The sequence below is a fragment of the Dama dama genome, chromosome 10 (genome assembly GCF_033118175.1).
Source record: "Dama dama isolate Ldn47 chromosome 10, ASM3311817v1, whole genome shotgun sequence".
In the NCBI taxonomy this organism is placed as follows: Eukaryota; Metazoa; Chordata; class Mammalia; order Artiodactyla; family Cervidae; genus Dama; species Dama dama.
The window spans coordinates 42,413,980-42,431,990 of record NC_083690.1 but is presented as its reverse complement, the minus strand read 5'-3'; the positions used below and the strand labels follow the sequence as shown (position 1 = coordinate 42,431,990).

The window sequence follows — 18,011 nt, the reverse complement described above, 5'->3', positions numbered from 1 at the left end:
TTTCTGCACCATCGCTTTAATGGACAGACCATCAGACGCATTTGCCCAAAGAAAGAATAACTGAGCAGGGTTCTGGGAATCTCACGGGACGTAAATACACAGATCACGTTTGTACATCTCACATCAGACACGTATCCACAGCACAGGATCACGCGGCGCGCCGCTGCGGGACACCACGCGCTCCGCCAGAAACCCCTCCCGGCGCTGCACGTGAGCGGGCCCCGTGGGGCGGGGCCATGCCTGCGACCACGCCCCCACACGCTGGCTCACAGGCGTCCTGCAGCCACACGTGGAAGATGCTCCTTAACGCGGGACTCCCCAGGGACAGGTGAGTCCCGGGACGCTCGTCATCACCGGATACGGCCCCAGGGCAACAGAGGGGTCCCGACGGTCACTCGAGCTCCGAGACGAGGAGGACGGGGGCGGCAGACCGCGGACAACACCGGGCTAACACAGTTTGCAGGCGCAGCAGACACTGCGGTCCACACACTCAGAGGGATCTTCCTCCACTTGGTGTCTGATGGGGTGCGCCGCTGCGTCTCTGTAAGGTCACGATGCCGGCACAGCTCCTCACCCGGTCCTCTACATTCCGGAATCCCGGGGTCAGGCCCAGGGCACCAAGACCTCCCGGTCACCACTTGGAGTTCCAGCACCCGGGCCACAGGCCACGTGACGCCAATGGGCTGCGGCCACAAATGCTTTTCACCGTGTATGCGTTTTGGTGGGTTTGTTTTCTTTTGGTTCAAAAAAAAAAACACCATGGCAGGCTCTCAGGTATATAAAACTTGGTAATATTAGACAAAAATACAAACTTCACCTTTACAAAAAAACAAAATCAAACAGCAACACACCGAATTTCTGTTGAATACACGTAAAGCATAACATCTTACCAAAAATAAGAGTTTAGTTTCTGTCCAAACACTGGCAGCAGCAGGGAGCAAGCCCGGGCCACCGCTTGGGAAAGCCAGGTCCTCAGGCCCAGCCACGGCAGGTGGGAGGCTGGGGGACAGCATGTGATTGCTCCACGCAGTTCTTTCAAAATGGCTTAAATTAAAAGGTGGATGAAACGGGGCAAGGAAGAAACACGTAAAGCCAGAAACATTTAGGAAATGATGCACAGGTGGGTATACCATGTTTATTTTAATACATCTCATCCGCTCGCATCCTGCTAGGAAAGGTACCGTCCCACTGTCCTGTTACAGCAGCCTGGCGTTATCGGTGTAAATGTCATCCAAAGAGATAATTAAAAAAAAAAAAGCTAGGCCAAGAGTAAAAAGGAAAGCTGAATAATCACTTTATGATGTAAAAAAAAAAAATCCACTTAAGGCTCTCAGGGAGGTTTCTGGATAAGACTCAAACACTACGGCAAGGAGATGTGGTCTCCCAGACAGTCTCGGCTCCTGCGTGCGCCTGCAGAGCCTGCGGCCTCCGATCACAGCCTTCAGAAAGCAGGCTCTGCATCCTTGGCAGAAGCACCTGTGACCACCCTGGACAGAGATCCAGTCCGCCGAGACGTCAGTCCTTCCGTCCCTCGGGGCGTCCCTCCATTCCAGCAACTGTTCAGATATTTTTGTGAGTTTTGTTTGTCGTGTTTCGTGGTTTTGTTTGCTTTTTTTTTTTTTTTTTTTTTGACAAGGAAGCGTCTTATTGTTTCACCGAGTGCTACAATACTTGCTTTGATGTCACATGAACAACGTATACTGTCTCTTTGTTCTCCAAAGCGTGCATGGAGACAGTTTTCACGGAGGAGAACAAAGACCACGCTGGCAGTAAGCACCGTACATAGTAGGTTCAGGAATGTAACACGCCATGTACATCCGTGTCCCGGGAGAGGGCTGCTGGTTGATCTTCACCTCACATCTGCAGGCAGGAAGAGAGACGGACACTGAGAGGCCACGAACTCACAAGTGCCATGACGGCACGCACACACACGCATACACGCTGCGTGGTAGCTCGCAGGATTTAAAGCCTTTGCTAAATTTTTCAAATCAAATATGCCCCATTACCCTTTCTGTAACATCCTGACCAGAACTGGGACTCGGCTCTTGGGATCTCAAAGAACACAGCTTCAGAGCAAGCCCCATCCTCCCATTGTACAGATAGGGAAAACTGAGGCCCAGAAGAGTTCTTCTGCTTTTCTCACCTTTCTCTTTCTTCTGGCCTACAGCTTGATGTGATTTCTGGTGCTCCGGCAGCCATTCTGGGCCATGAGGCAATCTTGCCACTGGATGCCACCAGTGAGACACAGGGGTCTCTGTGACTGGGCAGGGTACACAGACCTGAGCTTACAGCAGCTCTTCCCCACCCTACACCACCTATCTGTTGCTCATCCCAACATTTGTACCACATGCCCAGAGCCCGAATGCTAGCAGGGAGGCAGGGATGGCTCTCTCCCTTTGGGGTCTCTGTCATCAGCTGGCCCATGGAGGCTCAGCCCAGTGGCTGCAGACTGGGAAGCACAGGCAGGTACAGATCAGCCCCTACACACCCTCAGGACCCAAAGCCAAGGCTGCGCAGTCGGGGGCTGCTTCAGGATCTGTCTATATGGACCCTTCCTCCCAGAGGAGCCTCCCAAGTGGACCTGGCCCACAGGCCTCAGAAGCTCCTGGCCTGGTCAGGTTCTACAGTTAACACATCACTCAGCTGGGCCCTGGGTTCCCAGGCACCTGTTGCTAAGAGTTCCTCTCACAACTATTTGTCTTGGATGCCATGGGCTCCCACATGCCCAGGAGCAAGGACCAGGCTCTCCGGAGGCAGACAGTCCAACAGGAAGGAACAGGAAGACTCATCACTGCCTCCTCCATGACAACTGCAGTTGCCCACACCCACCGCCCCTGGGAAGCCCCTCTAAAAGGCCACTTTTCCCAGGCCCCCTTAGAGTGGAGGGATGGCCAGTGAGATTAAAGCAAAAGTCACTGGGTCCTTTCACTGTTCTCCTCACCATAATCCTTCTTCCAGCCTGGAGTGTAACACGATTTCTGGAGCTGTGGCAGCCATCTCAGGCCACGAGGCTGAGGACGGACATCACTAGCCCTGAAGTGGGTGTCTGATGATACTCTTGAGACTGCCATACCTTATCTCGCCCTTATTTCTGGTGTGTTGTTAGCAGCCAAACACAATTTCCAATACAGCAGCCAACAGCCCTATGTGTTTACAAAGCATTTCAGACAGGATCTATCCAGCCTTTAACAAGTCTCATCTGTGATCCCGGTAAGCCTCAGTTTTTCCATCTGTCGAAGTAGTGGGTAAGCTGTCCGCGTGATCCCAGCAATTAAACACGGGAGCTACGCCACTGCTGCTCAGGCAGCCCAGCCCAGATCAGCGCCTATGATCTCTGCCTCCCGATCAATGAGGACCAAAGCCAGAGTGGGGGCCCTGGAGCAGGAGGGGGCCGGGGGCCAGGCGTCTCGAGCAGCAGGAGAAGGGGCAGAGAACAGGAGCGCAGAGTCCCGCAGCCCGGCCAGACAGACAGCGGAAGCTTGCGGGCAGATCAAGGCCAATCAGGGCGCGTCCTCGCCTGTGAGTGATTCGCCGAGTGATCGGGCGCTGCGCCTCCCACCCCAGGACGGTGGTGCGGCGGGCAGGCAGCTCCTACCTGGTTGGCCACGTTAGGTGGGTTTTAACTTTTTTCTTTTCCGTTTTTTACCTGACTCCCTACGCCTTCCTGTTGACAGAAGGGCAGGAAGGGTGAGTGGGCCCAAGGGAGGGTATGGGGTGGAAACTGAAGCAATAAATACCTGGGGTGTTTGTCTTTCTGTAAAACAGCTCGATGGCACTGGCAGGGAGACACTTCCTGGTCTCGTGAGCTGGCCCGGCGCGGCGGTCACGACGCCGGGCTGCTCAGGGCAGCCTGCCCGAAAAGGCCAGGTCCCCAAGCACCAGCGCTGTGGCCAGCGCCTGCCACCCACCAGGGACGGGCTGCATCTCTCCACTCACCACTCGGGCTGGGGCAGGAGACAGGCCCTCACAGCAGCCTGACCCCTCCCTCCAGGCGCGTGGCCATGTTCCCGCGATGCCCTTGGGGGCAGCACGCCACCCCACAGCAGGTCCCGGGCCGACAGGCCTCAGCTCCAGCCACCCCCCGACCCCGCCGCCCCCCAAGGCCAATGGACGAGCCTGCAGAAAGCGGGCTTGGCGCCCCCGGCCGACGGCAAGGACTCACCCGCCTCCTCCTCGCGGTGCTCGGGGCTCGGGCTGGCGCTCGCGCATGTGCACTCCAGGTGCTCCTCCAGCCGCACCTGCACCTCTTTTAACTTCGCCTTCTTCCTGAAGTACTCCACCTTGGCCACCTGCCGAGACAGCAGCGCAGCCGTGGACGAGCGGCACACGGGCCCGGGATGAGCGGCACGGGGGCCCGGCACACAGACCCCTGACCTCTGACCTCCCAGTGGGAGAAGGGGGGGGCACCAGTGAGGAAGCAGTGAGATCCGGTGCGGCCTTTGTGGTTTGGTCCCATTTTAACTTGAGCCCAGAGGCTTGTGCACGCCAGGAGAGGCCCTGCAGGATGCCCTCGAGGGGGAGCTCTGGGTGAGGGAAGGAGTTTGCTTCCATGCTTCAGGGACGCGTGGAACAGCCACAGGGGTTGGCAAGAGTGCGCCTGACCGCCAGCAGCAAGAGGGCCGGGGACCATCCTCCCGCCGGCCCAACCCCGAGCCCCGAGGAGGAGCAGGAGGCGCGGGCCCACGTGGGGCTGTCGCTCTGGCCTGGTGGGGCTCCAGACGAAGATCCCTCAGCTGCCCGAGGCGGGGCTGGGCCCAGCCCTGCAGCCTCACCCAGCTCCGAGAACGGCCCCCAGGGACACTCTCTCCATCCCTCGCTCTTCGCCCAGAGACATGGTTGTGGGGGAGCAGGGCTCGGCCAAGATCCACCTCCGGCACTTGGAGGCCCAGGGGAAGCCTGGCTCATGGGCCACAGCTGATCAGGGCGAACGGGACCCTAGGCCACAAACAGAAGCCTCCAGCCTGGGACAGTCCTTTACAAGGAGCTTCGAGGCCAGAAACTGGGGGACCCCGGGCAGAGGGTTGGCCTGCACTCCGGTGGCCGGGCTGCCCACCCCATAGGCGAGCAGGCCGGGAGGCCCGTCCAGACCTGGAGCGGCCACCTGGCCGCATGCATTAACCAAACAGAAGAGAGGCAGTGGCCCACCAGCCGTGTGCAGCGGCCGTGGCTCAGACGGGGTCAGGAGCCAGGCTGGGTTTGGGGCCAGGCCCAGAGGTTTCCCAAGTCGAGACCTCGAGACCAGGGAGAGAGGAGGCCTTGGGTGGGAGCTCCTGCGGGACGTCTTCACCCGGCGCGGCCTGCGGCTCGGGTGCCCCTGCCCCTGCCCCCTTCCCTGGGGAGAGTCCAAGAGCCAGGCATGTGGGCCACATAGGCAGCCAGCCTCTGCCTTCCCATCTGTAACGTGGGAACAGAGACCACACGCACCGGGGGTCACGGTGAAGGACAAACAGCTCACACACACAGAAGTGCCTGGAACTGGGGTCACTGTCCAGAGGCCACCGAAGTTGGCACCTTCGCGCAGAGCCTGTCCGAGGCCCCCGTCCAGAGAGGCCAGCCTGCCGGCCCAAGCAGTGCTGCCCACTCCCCTGGGGCTCAGGCAGTGGGAACACAGGCCAGCACCTCACCCTGCCCTGGACCCCGCTCAGTGCCCACATGCTTCCCGCCACCCTGGCCTCTGCTGGGGGACACAGGGCCTGGCCCTCTGGACGGCACGCCTCTGGCCAGTGGGCACCTCGCTGGCATCCTCTGCAGGGCAGGACGAGGACCCAGGCCCCCATGGCCGGCGTGGGTGTGGGGGAGGGGGAGGCTCGCCAGCCACCAGACAGGCCCCCGGGGACCAGCGCTGGGCCCAGCAGCACTGCCCCGGGAGCCCCTCAGTGAAGGGTGCCCGACAGCGGCCACTCCAGTCTTTAGAGAAAAGTCTTGTTTTTCTTATCACAGAAAAACAAACGGATTCATGGCTGCACCTGCTTCTGGGTATGCAAGGATTCCAGGCCGGTCCACCACCTCCGTCTGGCCAGGAAATGGCTACATTTTTCCCCCAAGAACGCGCTGTGAATATTAAATTCTCAAAAGCGTCCTCTGCTCTAGCCAAGGCCATGATGAAGATGCTGATGTCCTTGGAGCCCCACCCCCAGACCTACACTGCAGCCTCTCAGAGCCCACACCCCGTGCTCTCCCCAATGTTTGTCTCGGCCGCTCCTGAAAAACCAGACATTCGGATCCCCACCATGGAGCTGCCCCACCTGCAGTGTCCCAGGCCAGACCCACCCGAGCACACCACCCGCGATGCCGTGAGCCTTCTGAGCCAGGCCTTGGGTTCCTGCGCCCGGCAGCCCCCATGAAGCAGGACACCCCAGGAGGGCCAGGGAGAGCCACACCCTGCAGGGCCCCCCACCAACCCAGGTCATCCGGAATAAACAGCAGCATCTCCTGAACCCCACGGGCCAGGCCCATGACACAGCAGCCTCCAGAGGGCACGACCACGGCCCATTTCACAGACAGAGAAACAGGCCGCACAGACAGGGCCTGGTTCACTGGGAGGGGTCCTGGACTCGGAACCGGCAGAGGCCCTGAGTGCGCCCCTCAGCCAGGGAACGTCCTCAGTCCACTGGGCGGGGGTCGCCGGGGCCCTGCAGCCCCACATCCACTCAGAACTGAGTCCGGCTCGCAGGGTCACGAGAGACAGACCTACCTGGCTCCCAGGCAGGTGGCAGGAGGTGGGAGGCCTTCTCCAGGCCCAGTTTAGCGGCCACGATGGCCAGAGAAGAGAATCCCAGCTCCAGGGCCTGCGGCTGATGGGGTCTGGCCTCCCTGACTGACCAGGGCTCGAGCCGGGCAAGCAGTGGGCGCCTCGCACCTCGGGGCAGGGACTCAGGATCCCGGCACCAAGACACGCTGCCAGAGCCACTGCCTCACTCTCACAGCCCCGACCTGGCTCCGGGAGCAGCAACGGCCGATGCGGCCCCCATGGGGACCCCCACCCAAAGCACAGGTCCCTCGTCCACGGGGGGCGCAGAGGCTGTCCTGGGCTTTCCCACGGAGACACGCCAGGCCCACCTCCCAGAGGCCAGAGGCCTGGCGAAGTAGGACTGCAGTAACTGCCCGTGTCTAGAGGCCTGGCCCACGGCTGCCCTGAAAGCAGAGCCGCCCCAAACTCCCAACACCAGAGAGGCTGGAGGCCCACCCCCTGGCGACGGCGGGGAGCCGCTCCTTCAGCCTGAGCGACCGTTGCCCACGCCCAGCTACCCCATCCCGGCCACCGAGGCTCAGGTCTAGGGGCCAGGTCCGCATCTCAGCCTGTATCAGGGGGCAAAGTGCCGACCTTGCTGAGCAGGGTGCAGGGGAGGTGGCAGGGACCCCTGCCCACGTGGCAATACGGTGGGTCTGCAGGGGCTCCAGGGTCCATGAGCCGCCCCCAGGGCAGGCCCTGGAGGTCACAGGCCCCCAGGGAGCTGTGAAACCTCAGGCCGCCCTCCACGGAGGTCACGGCAGGGCTCTGGGGGGGGCAGGCCACCGGCCCGGGCGTGTCCTGACCCCAGGCCCGGGTCCACCTGCAGCTGAGGGTGCCCGCCTGGTTCAATCGCCCAGGAGACCGACCCAGCCTCCCCACCCTCTCCTCCCAACAAGGGGCCTTGGGCTGTGCGTCGTCCGTGACCCCCAGCGCCCACCCCGCACTCAGTCTGGGCCCCGAGGACCCCCTCTCTGCTTGGCCTCAACCCCAAATGGAGGGGGTGGCCCCTGGCCAGGCTGGGGGGTGGGTGCTCCACAATGGGCCCCCTGTTCCCACTGGCCTCCGTCTCCTCCTGCCAGGACCCCGGGGTCTGGGGCCAGATGTCTCTTTGCCGACCTCTTGATGGAGAAGGGGTGGGCAAAGGCGCGCGGGGCACCAGATGCAGGGCCAGGCTGCCAGGCCCCCCACAGTGGGCTGACGCCCCCCTCCCCAGGCAGACGGAGCCCGACTCTCCCACCCGCTGGTCAGGCCTGTGTCCCAGCAGACGGAACCCCCGCCCTCACCCACCGAGACCCCCGAGGAGCTCCGGGCCACCCACCCTCACCCACCGAGACCCCCGAGGAGCTCCGGGCCACCCGCCCTCACCCACCGAGACCCCCAGGGAGCTCCGGGCCAACCACCCACCCTAAGGATGGACCAAGGGAGACAGAGGGTCACTGCCCAGGCCGGGACCAGACCATGGGAAGCAAGAGTGGGAGCCTTGGGAAACCTCAACGGCTGGAGCCACGGGCAGAAAGCCCGCACCATTTCCGCTCCCCTGTACCTCCAGGCCCCTGCCGCTGGCCCGACAGACAGGCTCCAGAGTTCGCAAGCAGGACCATCTAATCTAGGGCACCCCACCCCCAGGCCCAAGAGACTAAGACCTCAGTTCTGTGGACTCCTGGGGCTCCTAAGACCCCTCAACACACCACAAGGAGGGACCCCCAGACCCAACAGAAGCCGAGGAGGCTGGGTTGAGAGCCAGGGCCGCAGCTGAGCCCACAGGCAGGCATCAGGCCTGCTTCCTCCTTGAACTGAGGAGGACGCAGCAGCAGGGCCCCCTACCCGGAGTCTGAAGCCTGAGGCGGGAGCCAGTGCCCCAGGCAGGCACTCCAGGGCACCTTGGCCCCAGAGGAGTGTCCACCTAAGACAGCAGGCAGGCAGCCAGCCGTGGAATCCGCTTACTCAATCCCCAAAGCACGCAGAGGACCAAGTCCCCGAGGTCAAGTCAAGTCCCAGTTATAGTCTAAAGTGCTTCTCGCGTGCCAGCTACAGGGTCCTTAACTCCACACCTCACTCTGGAGCCAGAAGCCTGAACTCAGACTTGCAGGCGATCTAAGATAATTCCCAGTGGAGAACAGAGTTCTACTGCACCCCCAGAGCGGAAGTCCGCGTTCCAGGAAAACTGGAGGCCCGGCTGAGTGGGGGGGTCTGCTCCGTGGGGACGGTGCCAAGTCCACGCCCCAGGGACCATGGCCCACCCGGAGCCAGACCTTCCGTGGGGGCGGGCAGTCCCTGTGTCCCAGACCACTCCCCAGAAGAGGCAGGTGCGGCCCGAGGAGAGTAAGCCCAGGCTAAGAAAGGCTTCCAGATGTAGGGCCGGAAGCCAGACCCTAGTTTAGCTGCCCAGTGACCTGAGGAAGCAGAATTTCCCCCAGATTCAGAGGACGAGCCCCAATATGTGTCCTTGGAACCTGCCCTGCTGCAAGACCCCGTGATGCCCTTAGTGGTCAAACCAGCCAGCCTCCTGACTGGGATTCGCAGTGAGCACTGGCCGTGTACCGGCTCCTAGGAGCCCAATACCGGAGGCAGAGACGTCTGACCCAAGCTGCTGGGCCTGTGGGTCTCCACGCAAAGCACACCTTCCTGAAACAGGGGGCGACCTGGCTCCCAAAAGGACATCCCTGGCTGGTGCCCCATCAACACGCACGTCCAGTGGAGGGGGCACCCGCCCAGGTTTCACGGGGGCTGGAGGTCTAGCATGACGGGCGTGTACCTGGCCCCGCGGCCTGAGTTCTGAGCCAAGTTCCGAGCCATGGTGGGAGTCAGCATCCCCAACCCGCCCCAGTCAAGGGCTCCCTGCCGGCCTCGGTGGGGAGAGGCTCTCAGGGGATGCCCAGCCCCCTTGCCACGCACCACAGCCCCCACTAAGTGCCCAAGAGATCCTTCCAGGGCCTGGAGAAGACACCAGGCAGCTCTCAGCTAAATGGCTGGACACCATGCGAGACCTGTCGGTGAGGCAAACAACCAGGTCATCCCAAGATTCAAATGTGTTTCCCACGAGAAGCCCTTGGAGGGGGGCCTGGACGCCACCCTTAAACCACCCACCAGGACCCAAGCCCCAGTCCCGCCCCCGGGCCTCTGTGCCTGTCAGAGAAATGGACACGCTCTCCGACTCACGGCCACAGCTGGCCGCCATGGGCCAGGGACACACGGGCTCACCTTGACGCTGCGGTGGTGCACGCGCGACGGCTGGCACTTGACGCTGCTCGTGTTACAGCACCCGGTGCAGCGCTTCACCTCCACACACGGCGGCCAGATCAGGAAGTTGGCGGACGTGGGGTCCACCTGGCTCCGAGGTATCTCGTAGATGACAGTCCTGGTCTTGCAGGCCGCCGGGATGGCCTCCTCTGCAGAGATGAGAGGCGGGTGAACGTGATAGAAACCCCAGGGCTGTGGCAGCTCCCAGGGGTCCAGGCAGGAGTGACCCACGGCCCACGGCTTCTGCCCACGGGACATGTCACACAGACCCCGGTCCAGCACAGGCAGAAAGACCCCAGCCCCCAACTGTGTGCCGCTGACTGGCCCAAAGATGAGCAGTAACTTGAGGGCTGGGAGGGGAGACCCCAGAGGGGCAGGGGACTACAGAGAGCCTCCCTTGGGGTGTGGGGGCTGGAAAGGGGCTCACACAGCCCCTGAGGCCAGCTTGGAGCTGGGACACCGCCTTCACTCAGGGCCGGGAGCAGGGGGCCGGCTCTCACCTGCCCCGCCTCCCAAGGGCCCCACCTCTCACAAGCACATTTTCAGTGGCCCCCAAATCAAGAGCAGGAAGGGGTCCCGCTGACAGTGCCCAACCCAGCGCCCACCAGCAGGAAGGGTGTGGGGAGGCCAGCCAGGCAGGGCTTTGGTCCAGCCCCAGTTCCGCTCAAGGGCAGGCCCCTGGTCTGGAGCAGGACAGGCCCCCATCAGCCCCGAAGACTCGAGGCAGCACACATCACCTGGGAGGGCCTGCTGGCCTCAACCAGGAATCGTCTACCCACACACCGCGCCCAAAGGTAGAAGCTATAAAATCCATATTCTCGGAAAGACAGCTCAGAGGGAGTCACAGGCCCAAGGTCACACGGAGGACGGGCAGCTGTCAGGACCCCCAGGTGGTACAGGACTGGGTGATCACACCCCCCAACTGCACCCCCGGGGCAAGGTCTCCCCTCAAGGCCAAGCCCAAGGCCCTGGGAGACCTCCATCAGCCAGTCACTCCTGAAGGGGCCAGGCAGACCGCGGACGCTCAGAGTGGGGCCAGGGGGCCAGGCCTGCGGAGGGTGGGGACCCCAGAAAGGGACCCCAGGCCCAGCACGGCTGCACCCACCACACCGCAGGGCAGCGGAGAACACTCTGTGCTCGATGTTATGAGCTGCAAATTAAACACGACCCATCCTCCAGCGAGGCTGCCTCCAGTACAGGTCCCAACAAGACCGGGCACTTCAGGAATTTATGACGGCTCCCCGCTTCTGGAAACTCTTGGCCCAAGCCAGGCCTGAAGCGGGGAGCGGGTGGGCCGGGGTGGGGAGGGGGGCGCGGGGCCTGTGCAGCAGAGAAAGGGCAGACCCCATGTCCCGGTGTGGGGGCACATCCCCGGAGCCCCTCCACAGGCCCCCAGCCCGGGGACTCACCGATGCTCCTTTTCCTCCGGATGGGCACTGGCCGCTTCTCCGGGGCATGCTTGGCGCCGTGGCCCCCGTGGGCTCTCAGACTGGTTTCCAAAGGCTCCTCGGCTCCTACAGGAGAAAGGGGAGATGCCGACTGGCTGCCCACACCTGGGCCTCTGGGGCCTGTGCAGCAGCACGCTCCGCCGCCCTCCTCCTCACGGAGGGGGTCCCTCCGCACCCACATGGGGGGCCTCCAGACGTGTGCAGAATGAGACTCCCAACTGCCAAAGATGTCCCAGCCACCCCATGCAGCTGGCACGAGGCTCCTGCCATGGGCGCCTGCCCTGCACCCCACCACAAAGCTGCATGCCAGCGGGGAAGGGCCCAAGGCCAACCCGCCTGGGACGCCTCCTCAGGGAAGCCGGGTGAGGACTGACCCAGGGGAGGTGCCTGAAGCCAGCCCGCCCCGCCTGCAAGGCCGAGCTGACAGGCCTGCTGCTGCTTGCTGGACAGCGCACCTTGGACAGCGGGCTGGACAGCAGACTGGACCGCGGGCCTGGCTGCGGCCGCAGCTTTTCTACCACCTCTGCCACCCTCACTGGCCCAATCCTGGCTGAGCATCCGGCCCTGCAGGGGCATCAGAAGCAAGGCCAAACTGGGCCTCGGTCACACCCCACTCGCCCCTGAATGTCAGCCCACCATGACAGAGAGGCCACGAGACCCGGGAGCGGCGCATCAGGAATCCGGTGCCCGGTGACAGGACACGGCTCTCAGGAAGGAAAGTGCTTTGAGCGGCCCCAGAGCCAAGGTCACCACTGGGCCTAGTGCCCCAGGCTGGCTACAGCCCCCTCAGTACACACACCACCACCCGCTCTGCCCTCAGAGCCCCCCAGACAGGGCTCGGAAGGGACAAACACACCTGCCGTCTGGCCTGACCCCGCCCAAGGACAGCACCTGCACCAGGATGGAGTGGGCCACACGTGGCTGCCCCACCCTGGCCCTCAGACCCAGTGGGGGATCTCCCCACTTCTCCCCTCCATCACTGCTTCCCCCACAGTTAACCAGGGGCAGCGGGCTCTGAGAAAGCACGCCTCAAGGGCCACAGCTGCCCAACGATCCCGTTCTCGCCACCTCCCCTCCCCAAGAAGCTCCAGTGGTATCCCGGCCACGAGCCCAGACCCGAGGACCCCCCCCTCCCCGATGCGCGGCAGAGGCCTTGGAGACTGTCCTCATGCCCGCAGTCTGAAGCTGCACTCACTAGAAGCGAAGCGCAAACACAGAAAACGCAGCAGGAACACAAGATGCGCCGCCTTGCACGCCGCCGTCCAGGAGAACCCAGCTCTTCCCTCAAAATGACTCAATGTTCCACTGCCACTAATTTTTTCTGAGACTCAAAATAAGATCAGAACAGAACTACTCATGCAGTAAGAATTTCCCATCCACCAACTGTTACAAGAAGCATTTTTTCACGAAAAAAGTGACATTATGAGTCACGTCCTGGTGGTGGCCATCTTGCCATCGCCAAGCCCAGGAGCAGCTGGTCCATCCTCAGCTTCTAGGAGACAACGAACGGCAGCAGCCCAGGCTGCGCTCCGGCCAGGCAAGAGCAGCCTTCCACGACATCATGGAGCTGCCGCCTCTTCACCTCGGAGGAAACTGAGGCCAAGGCTCAGAAGGACAAGCAAGACCAATGGCCAGCAGGAGACCCCAGACTACCTGCCCTCCCACCCAGGCCTCTTGCCCCTGAAGAAGCAGAGAAGACAGAGCCTCCTGGTCCATCAACTGTTCTGAAACCTGAACCAGGGCTCAATCCCCAACAAGAGTAGAAAGAGCAACCAGTCAGACAAGCTCGTCGGCTACGCTATGGAGACTGGTGGTCCAGAAACCCAGCCCAGACCTCACTGACGGGGAGGTGGCCCTCTGATTTATGCGGGTGGAGATGCGACCGGCAGGGATTCCCCCCCCCTCCCCCAAGAGAAGGCTGCACATGAATCACACCCGAAAATGGCTCTCAGGACAGTTCATCTTCTGCCTCTTTTGCACAGATGTCTGAAGGATAGAGAGCCGTCTTCCAGCCGTCAGTCCTGGAGGAGCATTAATGGCCTAATGGGATGATATTTATGTATCCTTACTCAATGGACACGGGCGCCCGGCCAGGCTTCGGAGAACAAAGCTCCCAGCTCCCGAGCGGCTGAACGGTCTGCTCTCAGACACCCGACGCACAGGCCGCAAACTCCATGCTACTGGTCATTAAAAGACCACACGCTGGACCCTGCACCCAAAGGTCACACGTGAAAAATCAACTGTCCAGTCCGTGAGCGCGCTCAGAGCGCGCGGGCGCGGGCAAGGAATCCACCGCCTGCAGGCCTGGGCGCAGCGCCTCACCTGGGAGACGGGGAACGGCCCGGCCCCTGGAGGCCACGCCCACCTGCCTGTTACGAGGCCCCGCCCCAGGGAGGAGCCACTGCAAACCCAAGTTTCTTTTCCCGCTCCCAGGCATCAGTCTCCAAGAGCTCTGTTCCGAGCCATAGGAGGAGGAAGGACACCGAGGCCAACGGGTCTTCTCTGCACCCAACCGCCTCCTCACTGATCCCACCTCTGGCTGACCCTGGTGGGGAGTCCTGGGCCTGGAGAAGTAACCCCAGAGCAGTTTACAACCTTTCCTAGCAGTGGGGTCCATTTCTACTCTTCACTTGGGGCAGAAACAGAAGTTGGGGAAAACACCCACACCCCCAGTCCACTCCTTCTGCAAAACAAGCTACAGAAGCAACCAGCTCAGGTCAGAGCTGTGAGAGGGGGACCACCCAGAGCTCTGAACAAAGGAGACCCTGGGGCCCCTCCAGTGTTCTCAGCCCAAAGCTCACAGGCATTAGAAGCCCCCTCTCAGACCCCAGCTACCCCAGCAGGTAGGGGAGGGAGGGAGGTGATCCTCTCCATCCACTCCCTGGGGCTGGAGGGAGCCAGGCCCCCAGGGCTTTTATCAGGGGGCGATTTGAAACCAGCCCGGAGAGCCTGCAGGTGCAACCTTGCTTCTTCTATTTGGACCCTCCAAGGAGGCCACGGACGCAGAAGTCCCCAGGTCAGGAATGCTATCAGCACGACCCCAGAGCTGCAATGCTAAAAGCATTAATGGGTGGGGGGTAGGGGGAGGCGGGGCTGCAGAAAACAGAATAAGAATGGTCCCAGCAGAAAGTGAATGGCCCATTTCCCCACCACAACCCAAAGCAGGTCCTGCGGGGAAGGCCAGCCTTTCCCAGGGGGAAACTTCTTGGGAGCCAGTCTCCCCATTCCCCAAGTCCATCAGGGAGCAGCAGAATGCAGGCAAGTGTTCTCCTCAGGCTAACCAAAGCCAAACCCTTCTCCCCAGGGTTACACATCAAGGAACCAGATAAAAATCCGCCCCCCCCCCCGCCCCCACTCTGATCTCCAAGTGAAATTCTACCCCCCTTCCTGATAAGGATCAGCCAAAGGATTTCCTGGGTCAAGAAACTACAGAAACCATCGCCCTTGCTAGAAAATGGTTTTGGCATGAAATGAAAATAGTTCAGGCCTCTCCACCACCATAATTAGGTACAAATTTCCAAATGACTAGACCATGTGATTTTACTTAATTCCCCCACCGTCCCCCCTTTTTAGAGTAGTCTGCAGTCAGAGAAATATCTTCATTCCACTTAAAATTCTCCCAGCCAACCCCGGGCTAACTTTGGTTACTCCATTTGACAAGCTCACCTAGGGACCCTTTTTGTCCAGTCAACAGTAAGTTTTCTGACATGAGTATCTCCCTAGCTAACTCACAGTGGAGTTCCTGCCACAGAAATGCGGGCCAGAACCCCTGTCCTCTAGAAAGAGCTTCCTCCGGTCCACAGGCAAGCACAGCCACCCAGCATCCCCAGGCTCCCAGCCAGGCCAATGTGGGTCGTCAGCACCTCTGCCCACCTGGGGCCAGTCCACCTCTGCAGCTGACCCACAATAGCTTCAGAAGTTTGCTTGACACTGTTTCCTAAAGCGGCTCAACTCCAGGGCCTGAGGGGGAACCCCCAAATAGTCCCCAAACAAAAGCGTGTCCAAGACGCGCCTTTTTTATTGGCTCATGAAAACAGAAAAACACAGGACTCAACAACCACAAAGGCCCAGCCCGGCAGCAGGCGCAAGGCAAGTGCGCACGGATGACAAAGGGGCCCTCGGTGGGGCGGTGGGGGGCGGCACCGCGCACCAGCTTGCGCCCAGGTCAGGGCTCAGCGCCCAAGGCTTGGGCTGGCTCCTCCTGGCCGGAGGGCAGGTCCCGGACCGCACACCTGGCCGAGACGCCGGCGCCCTCTATGTGGCTTAACTTTCTGAGACACATTCGGCATTTTCCTTAAAGCAAAAAAACAATCCCTGGGCGAGTGAGCGGCCCCGGCCGCCTCCGGGAGAGAAAGTGGTGATTGGAAGAGAAACTCCTGACTCATCCGCCTGGGCTTTTATGGCCCGGGATTGGATTCTGACCTTTCGGTGCGCTCCTGCGCGGCGCCCGGCCCGGCCCGAACGCGGGAGGCGGCACGGGGCGCACACACAGCCTGCCCGCCCGCCCGCGCCCTCCCCGCGCGCCGAGGGAAGGGGCGCGATTTACCTACGGAGTCTATCTCCAGGAGTCGCTGGAGGTCCCGGATGCTGTGGATCTGACTGTGCGCCAGCCTCTCAATGACCTCGCGGGGGATCTCGGCTTCCTGCAAGCATAGCAACACGGTCAGCGCCCGTGGCTGCCCAGAGCGCCTGGTCCCCCACCCGGCCCGCGCCAGCGCCTTGCAGGAAGGCCGCCGGACCCCCAGCCCGGGTCCTGGAGCCTAAGGCCCAGGGTGGGGCTGGGTGAGACCCCCAATCCAATTCTCCGTCCCCATCCGCGTCTGCCCTTTACAAAAAGAAACCGCTCCCCACCTTTAAACACACACACACACACACACACACACAAAACCCACCGGGCCCCTCTGCCCCGGGGTGTCCGTTACAAGAGGTCTAGGGGTAGCGAGGGGCCCGGGGAGTTGCTGGTCTAATAGTGAAATCAACATCGAGAAAGATCAAGTTGAAATGCGTCACGGACCGGCGGCGAAAGTCGCGGCAGCCCTAACACTTTAATCTACCCCGAGGTTTAAATTTCACACCCGGAATCCCGACCAAACCTGCGGGGGAGAGGGTCTGCAAACGCGCGCGCGCACACTCACAGTCGCCCCACCCCGGGCTCCGGCCCAGCTGCGGCCCTAGCGCCGACTAAGACGCCCCAAATCCAGCCGCGACTGGGAGGGGCTGCCAGGGAACGTGAGGGTTAAATATCTATCTCTCGCAGCTCCGGGTCCCATCCCAGACCACCCCCCACTTCTCGGCCTCCCCCTACTCTGTCCAGATTTTTAAAGGGAGTCGGGGGTCGTGGGGGGTCTCAAGCAGTAAGTCCCCACGACGGGGGAGTAGAAAGTCATTTATCACAGCACAGCTCACGAGGATTCGGAATTCGAGATTGAGGGTGGGGGTGGGGACGCGGGCGGTGGGAGGGCGAGGGCTCTCGGCCCGGCCCGGGCTCGCCTCGCTCAGCCACCTGTAAGCAGGCCCTGGGCGGGCGGGACTGCGCCGGCCCAGCCGCCGCTCCGGCCGTGGGGACCCGGACCCGGGGTCTGCGGCTCCGCGCTGCTCACCCTGCCTTCCGGGGGCTCCCGCTGCAACCGCCCCTACCAGTTTGTCGGCGGCTCTTCCCTCTTCCCCGGCTCCGCCGGTTCTCTCTCACACACCCCCTTCCGCGCGCCCGCACCCCAATGCTGCATTGCCCGCCGCGCCCTAGGTCTCCCTCCTCCGCGGGGAGCCCGCGGCCCCCGAAGTTTCTCCCCACTCGTCCACCCAGCCGCCACTCCGTCCCTCCGAGGCGGAGCGACGCAACACGCTGGAAACTCACCAGACACACTTAGGCACGGCAGAAAATAGAACCCAGTTGGGAAAATTTAAAAACCGACCACCCTAGCAGAAATCAAAATGCGCCCTGCAGAGCCCCAGAGCCCGGGCTCTCGGGCCCGCGGGCGGCCTCAGGGGGCGTGCGCAGGGGAGTCGGAGAAAGGACGGGGCGCGGGGGTGGCACCCACCTCGGCCAGGGCATTGGCGAGGTACCCGCAGCCGAGGAGCAGCAGACAAGCCCAGGTCCTCATCGCGTCCCGAGGCACCGGTGGCTCGGCGGGGAGGCGAGGCCGCGGGGCGGGCGCTCCAGCCGGGCTCCTGTGGCGGCGAAATTCAGTACCATCCCTCAGGGAACGCGGCCCGGAGGAGGGTGGCGCGGAGAGCAGGGAGCCGACGGAGCGCGCCCGGCGCGAGCAGCGAGTGCGGAGAGGCAGGCAGCGCCAGAGAGGAGGAGGAGCAGGGAGTGCGCGCTCGCCGCGCCCGCCGCGCCGGGAGCCTCCAGGGCCGCCGGGTAGGGGGTGGGGACGGAAGGGGCGGAGGGCGGGGGCTGGGCCTCTTCCTTGGTGCGTTCCCGGTGCTGGCCGCCGCCGCGCTCGCTCCCCGGCGCTGGCTCTAGGAGCAACCAGGCCGGTAATTCTGCATATTTGCGGGCGTTAGCCCCGAAAGGGACCCCGGAGCGAGGCTGCAGCCGCTGCCGCCGCACCACCCATCACCTGTCTGGACGCCCGGCCAGGCCCGGC

At 62.4% G+C, this 18,011-nt stretch overlaps 1 protein-coding gene across 5 annotated transcripts; it reads right to left on the bottom strand.

Moving 5' to 3' along the window:
- PDGFA (platelet derived growth factor subunit A) lies at positions 1-17,763 on the bottom strand. Of its 5 annotated transcripts, XM_061153860.1 has the most exons (9): positions 17,460-17,759; positions 15,968-16,064; positions 11,383-11,487; positions 9,935-10,122; positions 4,163-4,289; positions 3,596-3,664; positions 2,942-3,143; positions 2,144-2,260; positions 1-1,860 (listed from the first exon to the last, which is right to left on the bottom strand). In XM_061153860.1, exons 1-6 carry the CDS (start codon positions 17,520-17,522, stop codon positions 3,609-3,611), a joined length of 636 nt encoding a protein of 211 aa, XP_061009843.1. In that variant the 5' UTR covers positions 17,523-17,759; the 3' UTR covers positions 1-1,860; positions 2,144-2,260; positions 2,942-3,143; positions 3,596-3,608. The 5 variants fall into 5 exon arrangements, with proteins under 5 accessions (XP_061009843.1, XP_061009844.1, XP_061009841.1 ...); XM_061153861.1 differs by lacking the exon at positions 2,144-2,260; XM_061153858.1 differs by lacking the exons at positions 2,144-2,260; positions 2,942-3,143; positions 3,596-3,664 and adding an exon at positions 3,738-3,944 and having other exon boundaries at positions 17,460-17,763.
- Positions 17,764-18,011: the final 248 nt, after the last annotated feature.